This window comes from Myotis brandtii, unplaced genomic scaffold, assembly GCF_000412655.1.
Source record: "Myotis brandtii unplaced genomic scaffold, ASM41265v1 scaffold32, whole genome shotgun sequence".
Taxonomy (NCBI): Eukaryota; Metazoa; Chordata; class Mammalia; order Chiroptera; family Vespertilionidae; genus Myotis; species Myotis brandtii.
The window spans coordinates 6,518,723-6,530,068 of NW_005362269.1; the positions used below are offsets into that span (position 1 = coordinate 6,518,723).

Consider the following 11,346-nt stretch of genomic DNA (forward strand, 5'->3'; position numbering starts at 1 on the left):
TGAGAATCAGAGGCAGCAATTTCTGCCCTTTGCATGAAGGGGTTGCAATAAAGAAAGGGATGCGAGTGTTACAACAGGTCTCCAGAGCCTGAGAGCTGAATAAAATACCAGCCAACCCAAACGTTTTCTGAAGCTGATATTAGATAGAGATTTTCTTGGGACTGAGGACCGGGCCAAAAAGGGCCAAGACCATGGGTTTAATTTTTGGTTGGGCCAGCGATCTGCTCTCTGTACTAAGGATTCAGGCAGTGCTCCAAATTCAACCAGCCAACTCGCAAAGGCACATTCTTTATCACAAGGGTATGAAAGGGCCTGGGGCCCACTGTTGGGAAAAAGAAATAAAAGCCATTCACTCCCTGGTAGCAGGTCAGTACTACCATTTGGGTCTACAAAAGAAGTCATCCTGATCCCAAGTCTCTAAGCCAACTACAGGTTAGACACTAGAGGGTTTTCCTCAGTTATCAGATGTGCCACACGGAATTTGTTACTAACTGTTAAACTACTCAAATTGATAACTAGGTTAAAAACAAACTGGAGCAGTAACTAATATAACTCTCAGCTGCTTGTCTATGAATACGCTCTTTAGACTGGGGAAGAAAGAGGTGGACTTAACCAGGAGTTCATGGGATGTGAGCATGGCCCATGGCCTTGCATCCTGCATGGCAACACCCTCCTCTGTGTGTCACAGCAGAGAAGGGATGGGAAAGGCACCAGCCCCGGGGGCTCCAATGTGCTCCTGGAGACACTGACACCATTTCTTTAAGAAGCATAAGAAGGTCCTAATGGTTTGGGGTGGGAGAACACAGGCTTCCACCATGAAGCCTTCCAAAGGGTGACCCAGGTCCTGGGAGAACCCAATGCTCTCTGCTGAGTGAGTCCAGACACTATCAGCCTCTGAATAAACTCCAGAATTCTCTTTAAAGGCTCTGGGTTTAAAACCGTTACAGCTACAGGGAGATGGGGCTGCCTTGCCCTTGTTCCGGGTAAACGCAGCCTGTAAATCCCCTGTGGGCTCGCTGTGGGTGTACAGATGCTCCTCTTTCTTGCCCTTGTTCTGGAGCCTACATCAGCCCTGTCAATCAAGCCTGGGAAGTGAAAGCACTCATCAAACCCCCTTGGGGTGGAGGGACTAAGAATTGGGACTGTTATCAAAATGAATCCTCACCAAAAATTCCTGAAAAGAAAAGGACACAGGTTGTTGGGTGAATTTTGCAGCTGAAGACCTAGGACAGCACACCTCCTGCTAGACACCTGGTGCTCCCTGCATGCATTTGCTTCCTTTGTCCTCTTCCCATTTCTTTGCTGTCAAAATCACATTTCTCTCCAAGGTCTAACAGAGGCTCCCTTGCTCTGCCCTCTGCCCTGCCCTCCCCTTCCTATATGACTCACCCGGTGGCGGCTGCCATGATGCACCCACCGTCAGCCGCGCTGGCGTGGCAGCAACCTTTCAGATCATGGGTCATGCCGAAGTTGTGGCCCATCTCATGGGCCATGGTGGCAGCCACGCCAATGGAATTCTCAGAGTGGTCCTGCTCAGGGAGAGAGTGCAGGTCAGGAAGACAGCCCCCGACCCCAACCCTGCCTTTCCTTTGGCCAAGCCTGGCAGCTTGATTAAAAACCTGTGCTTTTAACTACGTGCTGCACTGCCAATCGTAAGGGCTGGATAAAGGATGAGCAGATAGATGCTAGCAGGCTCCTTGATATCCACTTCACAGGTCAGAAATGAACAATCAAAGTCATTTAATAAGTAGTCACCAAGTGAGAGAGAATTTCTGAAGAAGGTAGGAAGTTCCTAATCATGACTTTGAGACAGGCTCTTGTTTCATAATGATGTACATAACATAAAACCTAGAACTAAAAAAACCTCCATCTGTTGTCTTACTACTCCCCTGGTTTGGAATATATGAAAGACCTAGCGATGTAGTAATGTGACTGCTTCCAGGTTTTCCTGGGCTTGACAATTGGGGATAAACTACAACCCATGAAAATCTACCCCTGGTATCTCCATCTCTGATCATTGACTGACTTCCTTTTAAACAACTGCTCGAAGCTTTTCTTAATATGACTGCTTCCGGGTTTTCCTGGGCTTGACAATTGGGGGATAAACTACAACCCATGAAAATCCACCCCTGGTATCTCCATCTCTGATCACTGACTGACTTCCTTTTAAACAACTGCTCGAAGCTTTTCTTTTTTCTGCAATACTAAATATAAAATTGTGGGGTTTGGGGGTTTTTTGTGTTTGTTTGTTTTTTAATATGTATTTTTCTTGATTTCAAAGAGGAAGGGAGAGGGAGAGACAGAAATACCAATGATGAGAGAATCACTCATCAGCTGCCCCCCGAATGCCCCCAACCTATTGTTTTTGACGAGATGACCTCCTGTCCTGTGAGGCGGTCTTCTGCCTTCTGCCACACGATACGATGTATCAGCTGAGACTCACCATGTTCACGCCTCCAGACTGGTACACGGAGCACATGACGTTGAGGGGGGCCAGGCCGATGGTGACGCCCTGGAAACGCACGCCTCTGCAGAAGGGAAGGAGAGGGTCACTAGGGAGGGGACTGAGTGGGCTGTTTCAACGTGCCCATGCAGGTGGCCGTCATGGTGTCCCCTGGCCCCTCTGACACTCCCAGATCATTCCCAAGGGGCGAGGCCCTGATATTCCAGGCCAGCTGGACAGAGTCCAGGCAGCCAGTCCTCTCATTTCCTTTCACCTACCCTCTCACTGCTCTACAAAAACAGAGAGAGAGAGTGAAAGGTCCCTTTGTCCCACATATGCCCAAAGCCCCATCCCTGGAAGGAAATGGGCAGGGCTTGCAAAGTTGCATCCCATCCCTGCTGCACAGGAAAAGGTCACAGGGAGGGGTGAGGTGAGGGAAGAATGGCACAGGGGCTGATGCTGAAGTGAATCATGCCCACTTCCTCCAGCTGCAGGGTCGCATGCCACATCCTGGCTCTGGGGTATGTGCCTGGGGGTAGGTGGGGGAATGCGGGGTAGCAGCTGCCAGAGGGCTGATGCTTCATTCCCTCACCACCCGGGGCCAAGGAAACAGATGTGTCCCATCGGAAGCCTTGCAAAGTGCAGCAGGGTGCCAGAATGACCTGTTTCTGCCTCTGTTTCACAACTGTGATCCTAATCTGCCAACAGCCAAACTCCATTCCCCCAGTTTAATCCATCCCTCCCCCAGGGCAGGGGCCAAGGAGTAACTAAAACCCAGTGGTTTCATGCATGCCACAAAACGTAATTTGTTAAAATAAGCTTTTTGTGGAAAACTTCTAAATGACTTCTAATAACTTCTAAATAACTCATGGCTTAAAAGGAAAACAAACTGAAGTGACAATTAGCAAGGACACTGGAGCGTTATATTTTAAAACCAATGGGACATACGAGGCCTTTTAAATGAGTAAACAAAGGTTTAAATGATTGTTGATTCAGAAAGGTATTTAAGCATCAGGAAGGCAGTGACTTACTATGTATGGGACTTCTGTTGTAACTGTCTCAGAATACCTTTGGAAGTCAACCCTAATAAACACCAGATAATCACCCCTGGGGACTGTCACATGCCAGCATGACCCCCATCCGCATCTTCTCTTTTTCCCCCTGGGATGGAAGAAACTCCAACACAATCCTCACCCCCACCCCCTTCCAGGTCTCCCTCCGACTGAGCACACAGTTCCTGTACCATCTGCCACTTGGACCACCTTGGGCAGTCAGCCCTCAGCCCCTCAGAACAAAGTGAAGGACAACCCAGGGAGCCCTCACGCTCCTCCCGGGACCGGGCCTGCTTCAAAGCCCCTAGATGAAGATGAGCCTCTTACAAAGTCTGTTTCAAAACTGCCCATGACCACCAGTCAGTCAGTCACTTCCCCAAACACACCCAATTGTTTCAGACACTCAACTGAATATGTGTCGGTCTAATTTTCTCATCTAGATTGTAAGTACTTCTTGGGACTGGTCTGCCTCTTTTTAAATCTTTTCCACCGTGTGCTAGGTACAGAGCACATGTCTGAGAAATGCCCGATTCCCTGGGGCCGAGAGTCAAGGTGGCCCAGTGCGACCGACACTCAGCACCAGGAAACGAAGGGGCAGCCAGCACAGCACTGCGGGCAGGGGCTCTGCAGCCAAGGCAAAGGCAAGGCATATGGGGACAGGCTACTTACGTGATTAACTGTGCATTGTCGTGCTTCTTCCGAAAGACCAGCTTGCGCCTCCAACGAAGAAATGACCAGAGGGTGGTGTATGGGTTCGTCGAAATTTCACACTGATCCCCATGAGTCCATACTTCCAAGCCCACGAGAGCAATCCGGATGTTGTAGGGTCGGTAAAACTGTCGGGTGAAAGAGAAAAGCTACAGCATCACCTTCATCTGCCAATGCTAGGGAGGAGCCGAAACATCTCAGGTGGCTAAACAGCATGCCATTGGATGGACGCACCCAATTGTATACGGACATTTCATGGTCAGATGTCTCCACTCGTTTAGGAAGTACATGTGTATACAAGTAGGTAGACATGCTTACTCTCAGAAGTTTCCTTCCCCATCACTGGAGCTGTCCAGCTTTTGTCAAGGATGCCGTATACAGGCTACAAGCATTAGGCTGCAAAGGTCCCAGATAACTGTCAGGGTTCCATCCAACCCAAAGATTTGGAAATTCTGTACATGAGACCTGACTCTTGGGACCTTAAGGCTACAGCTCTATCTAACCTTTATGATATACTGTGTCTTTTATGTCGTATACATATAACAGGATGAGAGCTTCCTTTAAAGCTGACTATTGGAAGGTATGGGTATAAGCAATTCTTTGACTGGCATACCCTAGAGACTACTGAGGCAGTGACTTACCAAAAAGAAAAAGAAAATTGCATGTAAATCTAGGTCATGTGAGCAAGGAGATACCATTTAATCTAAAATTGGATGACCTGCCTGACTGGTGTGGCTCAGTGGTTGAGCATTGACCTATGAACCACGAGGTCAGGGTTCGATTCCTGGTCAGGGTACATGCCCAGGTTGCAGGCCTGATCCCCAGTGTGGGGCATGCAGGAGACAGCCAATCAATAATTCTCTCTCATTATTGATGTTTCTCTCTCCCTCCCTCTCCCTCTCTCTCTCTCTCTCACTTTCTCTGAAATCAATAAAAATGTATTTTAAAAAATAAAAACACTGGATGACTTTGGGCAAGTACTGCCCTGGCTACAAGCAGCAAGCGGAGCACTTTCTATGCACTATGTACTGAGGCTTGAAGTTCAATACCTTCCTTGTCCAAAGTCTCAGCAGAAAAATGGTGGAGCCAGGATTCGAGCCAAAATGATCAGATCTCAGAGCCTGTGCGTGGCCCACGCTGCCTGAGTGTGGGCGGTTCTCCATCCACACCAGCCACTTGCCTCCAAGACGCTGTGCTGTAAGATGGGCTCCAGATTCAGCAAAACATCCGTTGATCTCAACGGAAATTTTGATTTTCCTGTTTTGTGCCAGGCCAATCATTACAGCAAATAAAAGGTTTGGATTCCAATTTGAACTTGCTTTACTCAGGGAGCTTTTTAAGGACTTAAAACTTGGCTTTTTTTTATGGCTAAAGAAAAGCATTTTGGATTGGGTTCATGATTCAGCAAATTAGTGCAGTTCATTCCAGGTTTAGTTCAACAACAGTTCAGTTCAAGTAGCTGGGTCAGCAGCCTCAGAGAAGTGAGCTAGCCTTCCAGCCAGGAAGCCGGCTGTCAGCTGCTGAGGACAGAACCGAGACTTCTCCACAGAAGGGACCAGCTCGCCAGGCCGGGCTCCGAGGGCGGGCTGGGCTCTGCTCAGGGCTCTCCTCTCCTCTCATCTTTCATCAGCACCCTTGGTCCTATCACCCAGACCAGCCGGACAGTTCACAAAGGGGAGACCCAGCCAAGCCTGCCACCTGCCGTGTCTGCAGAACAATAGATGTCACGTGGGTGATAACAGAGCGGCCTCCTGTATACCCCGCAGGGAATCAGGCTTTTCTTGTTTTCCCAGATGTTGAGTGTGTGGGTTGGAGGGCCGTTTAGATGTTATTGTTGAGTGAGTGGAGAGCTAGAGAGGACCTGGACTGCGCTCCTGGAGCCCTTCCTCCCAGGAAATGCCGGTGTTTGACTTTCACCAGTCACTGACCAAGGGCCTTCTGGAATTTCCAGAGCCATTTTTGGCATAGACTTTCCCACCTGATGGCATCAGAATGCTACCAAATCTGCTTGTAAATGTCTAGAAAATATTTCAGTTCTCTCCTTTATACTCTAGTGTTTAGGAAAAAATGGTTTCTCCTTTGGACCTGGGACCCATGACTCCCTAGGCGGCCCAGAGTGAAAGCTGCAGGAGTTCTGTGAGTGGCCTGAAATTATACAATGTTGTTAGAGTCTCAAAGAGACCTGTGACCCCAAATATATTAAAATCTACATTTTAAAATGGCTGCTAGCCTACGAAGAGGCTAAATTACCTGCTCTACTACATTTTGCACTATAACAAATGTAAAAAAATATTTTAAAAACCATGTCCTAGACAAGCCAGCTCTAATAAAAGTCAAGAATGTGGGCATTCCCTAAGAGCATGTTTGAAAGGCCTGCCCTAGGAAAGTTAGCCATGGGCATGGTCTTTCTGAGATAGGACATCACTTTACAGTGGTTCTCAACCTTCTGGCCCTTTAAATACAGTTCCTCATGTTGTGACCCAACCATAAAATTATTTTCGTTGCTACTTCATAACTGTAATGTTGCTACTGTTATGAATCGTAATGTAAATATCTGATATGCAGGATGGTCTTAGGCAACCCCTGTGAAAGGGTCGTTCGACCGCCAAAGGGTCGCGACCCCCAGGTTGAGAACCGCTGCTTTAGAACCTTTCACAGATAGAGGCTATACAGATTGTTCCCGAAACAAGCCACTCCTCAACTTTTAAGATTCTGTCCTGTTCCCTTGCTGACCTAGCTCCATTCTCTCCTCAGGCAGAGAACTCCTGAGCTCCATGCCTGGAAGGAACCTTAAAGCCTTAAAGAACCTTAAAGCATTCTAAAACCGAGCTCCTCCATGTCCTCGGCTCCCTGGGAGCCGCTGCAGGGATGGAGAGAAGGGGTGAGAGGGCAGAGCTCTAGTCCTCACCCTGCGTCAGCCTGGAGCAGCCCGTTTCATCTGACTTTTATATTGGACGGTTTTGAACTGAACTCAGCCTATTCATAACCAGCGTTATAGAGCTGGACCACCCTTGTGATTCTTACTGTGATTGCAAGACTCCCTTCAGCAATAACCATCAGGAAACTGAGCAGATACAGGCGTATTACTCACAAGACCTGGAAATCACACAGCACACCTGGGGCCACACAGCGAGGTGGGGCGTGGGGGTGGGGGAGGTGAGGGGGGAAGAGTGAGAAAGAGCCTGGGTTCAGCTTTTATTGGGGTGAAGGGTGAGGATCCAGGTTTTTGAGGACTCACTCTTTCTTGGTGAATTTAAAACACCGAGTGGGAATTTAAAGCACAGGAAAAGAAAAAACAAAAACACACACACAAGTACCCAAATGGTCTCTTACTAAAATCAACCACGATCTCTAAACCAGAAGAGCCTCAGTGGAGGGAGGGGGCCTGGATCTTCCCCTTCCTGTAGTGGCCGAGAGAGCCCACTTTGAAGTGGATGCCTCTTGGTAATGAAGGCCTGGGCACTCAAAGCTTAAGGCAGGCACTTGCGTTACAAAAACAAAATAAGCAAACAATGCCAGGGCTTATAATACATGGACAGTGGTGTAAGATTTCATTTTAAAAAAGGATGTCACCTGTCTGGCTGGTGTGGCTCAGTGGTTGAGTGTCAACCTATGAACCAGGAGGTCAAGGGTCCATTCCCGGTCAGGGCACACGCCCAGGTTGCAGGCTCAATCCCCAGTAGGGGGCGTACAGGAGACAGCCAATCAATGATTCTCTCTCATCATTGATGTTTCTATCTCTCCCTCTCTGAAATCAATAAAAAGTATATATATTTAAACAACCACAAAAAAGGAAGCCACCAGAAAAAGAAAAATTTTCCCAAACCCTTGATTTAGGCCAACCCCTCTATTTTATCAATTCCAAACAAAACAAAACTTCAAGCCAAAGAAGATGAGTCACTTGGCTTCGGTCACATAGTTGAGCTTCGAGTTCACCTGCGCCTCTGAGGCATTGCTGTTCCCTCTCAGAGGCTGGCTGGGCCGGCCAGTCCGTTACACACGAGGCAGCTCAGGGGCCATGTGCTCGCCCGTCCTCTGAGTGCTGGCACCGTTCCCACAAAGTACACACCTGGTCTCACCTTATCAACATAATTGGCGATCTCGATGAGCTTGTTTTTGGTGGCTTCCAGATCTCGTCCATTCTTGGTAAACTAAATGGGACAAGCAGAACTAGGTAAGACGCCAGGGCCTCTCGCATAACCCCTCCCATGCCCAGTACTTGTCTCTGAATTAGTTTTTACTTTCTCCCATCTTCTATGAGCAGTCATTTTTACACACACACACACACACACACACACACGCACACACAGTGTCAGCTGAGGGAGAGCAGAGCTGGATCACATCCATCCTGGTAGCCCCACCCACCAGTGCCCAGCACGGAGTAGGCGCGCCATGGTTGTACAGTGAATTGAATTCTTTTTCTCCAGCCCTTGAAGTCAACCTTGTTCTCCTGTCCTCCAAATGAGAAGGCCTCCCACAAACTCACTGGGCCTCAGAAGAGGGACCGATCTGATCCCTGCCTTGGGCATCATCCAACCTAAAGCCACCAACCCAGGGGTTTCAACAGGGCTCCTTTCATGTGATCGATCAGCAGTGGTCAAACTGTTGCTGACCGCCTGCTCTACACAAGGCACTGGACTTGGCATGGGTGTGAGATCCTGGTCCTAGCCTAGAGGAGCTTCAGTTACAACAGAGAGAGGGCCAGAAATAACAGCAGTGGCAGGTTCTGTATTGAAGGGGCATATAACTGAAATGGACTGAGAAAACATGGACAGAAATCATGGCAACAGGAGGCCACAGGAGTGATACAAAGCGAGTGCTGGTATCGAGGATCATAAGACCCGGGCTTTGTCTGGCACGCCACTCAGATGGACTGGCAGTGCCTTCTACGGTGAGAAGAATCCTGAGACTGCATGGGGCTCGGCAGGAAAGAGTGCTGTGCCCGATTGGAAATGTCCGCCATGGTTACCAGGAAGAAGACATTTCATGATGCAGCCTCACATTTATCCTTCCTGCTTCAAAAGGACAGGCCTCTTTCAGCTGCAATGAAGGAAAGCTTCGCCGTGTAAAGATAAAATCTGCCACAATTGACCTAAATTTGCAAGCGATGGGCATGTCCTGTCCGCTATCATTGTTACACAGAATGTGGGTACCTAGCTCATCTACCTTGGGTACACAACTATATATGCTACTTCAATTCCAAACCTCCACGCCCTTCCTCCACCTCCTTCAGCAAGAATAGCCAAACAAGAAATAAAGGACATCCAGGTAAAACTCTCAAGGATACTGGTTGTGATGGGTGTGTCTCTGCCATGACACAGGGGAGAAAACCGCCCTTTCCTATTCTTCCACTGCACTGACTTTCCTGGGCTTCCTGGGAGCTGTCACTCATCTGCACTGTCAATCACCTCACTTTCACTAGCGTTTTCTAAGAGTTCAAGTCAGTATCAGGCATTGTGACTTAGCCTTTACGAGGTGTTAATCCTGAAGCTTCTCATTATACAGTCATCCCGTTTCTAAATTGGTCTCACTGCACAGAAAGTGTGGCAGGATTTAGTGAATATTTACTATAAAATCAGTCCTATGTTATTGCCTTTCTAAGATATTGCTCCTACCTTCAAGCAACTGTCTGATAACACCACCACCCTTTAAGGAATATACCGCATCGTCCAGAAGAATCTCCAGCAGGAGCCAGCAAACTTTTTCTTAAATGGGCAGACTGTAAATATTTCCGGCTTTGCATCCATGTTGTCTCTGTTGCATCTACTCAACTCTGCCATTATAGCTCAGCCATGGACAATACTCGCAGCAGTAGGCATGGAAGTGTTCCGGTAAAACTTTGCTTACAAAAACGTGTGGGCTGGATTTGACCATGGGTTATAGCTTGCAGACCCCTGATCTATAGAAAGGACTGTCTTAACCTTATACTTTCTAGGTGATAAGAAAGTAAAACACAGTGTGTCACCTGGCCTTTCCCAACTGCCTCACATTCCGCCTGCATCATGCAAGTTCTTGGCATTCCCGCTCTTACAGCTGTCCTGCCCCTTCTGCAACACCCCATCTTGCTCTTCCCTCTCCTGGATTTCCCATTTTGCCCGAGGACATAAGCTAAGACCCACCCAGGTGCTCCCACCTAGACCCAGGGAGTGAGCAGCTGCTTAGTCAGTTTTACTGCTGACAATACTCGTTCTGCTCCCTCTCCCTCTCCTTCTCCCTCTCCCTCTCTCTCAGCCGCAACAGCAGCACTATCCCAGTCTCCGCTCCCTGTGCAGCCCAGAGGAGGAGCTTGGCCTATCTAAGCACCAGGTTGTAAATCACAGATAAGGCCGCCCTCCCCCTCCCTGCCTTCCCATCCTTTCAGATTAATTGTCAGGAATACATTTCTCCCTGCAGAGGCCGAGGCCAAGAGGCCGCTGGGAGAGGGAGTGGGGGAGAGGTGGCGAGGGGGAGGGACTTGTGAGCCTGAGAACCAGCCTGGCCTATTGTATCCCCCACTCCACCCCTCCCCATGACTCATTCAAAGCCCAGGACCCTGAGAAATAAGCAAGTTCCCGTCTCCAGGCAGCACTCCCCAGGCAGCACGAGCCCGCTTGTCTGTCAGGAACGCCTGCCTGGCTGCTGCTGAAGGCAGCCCCTCTGAAAAAGGATGGCGGCCCAGGCGACACCTTAGTCCTGAAGGCACCCTGAGCAGCCAGTTTTCCTTGTGGGCGTTTTCTGCGACCCTGAAGGTCAAGAGACTAAAGATGTCCAATCCCTTCCCTGCCCCCGCTTCTCCGACTTGCAGAGACTCACATCCAGTGGTTTTTAAAACCCTGCCCAGGATTCCACTGGGGAGAGTGCAGAGCTGCAGGGGAGGGTCCCCCACCTTTACAACAGAGTGCCTGTGTTTCTATATGCTTAACTCCTGGGTCCCAGGAGCTTTCCTCTGAACAAAGGATTCTGTGGCTGAAAAAAACTGGTTCATGACACTGTATTGGATGATTTCAGATGCAAAGTTAAAATGAAAACATGTCCTGGAGTCAGAAGAGCTCAGCTCTTCCAGCAACCCTCCCGCCAGGGGCCAGTGAGGGTCCCCGCCTCCCATGACCCTGGGGCCTTGGCCTTTGCATCAGCTTTAGATCCTGACCCCACCGTTCCCCATCC

The 11,346-nt window shown here is 49.0% G+C and overlaps 1 protein-coding gene across 1 annotated transcript in view; it reads right to left on the reverse strand.

Annotated features, from left to right (window-relative positions):
• Positions 1–11,346, reverse strand: part of ADAM19 (ADAM metallopeptidase domain 19) — a 77,250-nt gene that overhangs the window by 17,114 nt on the left and 48,790 nt on the right. Inside the window, exons 7-10 of the mRNA XM_014543158.1 lie at positions 8,283–8,354; positions 4,165–4,331; positions 2,444–2,528; positions 1,390–1,529 (exon numbers count right to left, since the gene is read on the reverse strand). Coding sequence (XP_014398644.1) covers positions 1,390–1,529; positions 2,444–2,528; positions 4,165–4,331; positions 8,283–8,354 — 464 coding nt within the window. The remainder of the gene's footprint in view (positions 1–1,389; positions 1,530–2,443; positions 2,529–4,164; positions 4,332–8,282; positions 8,355–11,346) is intronic.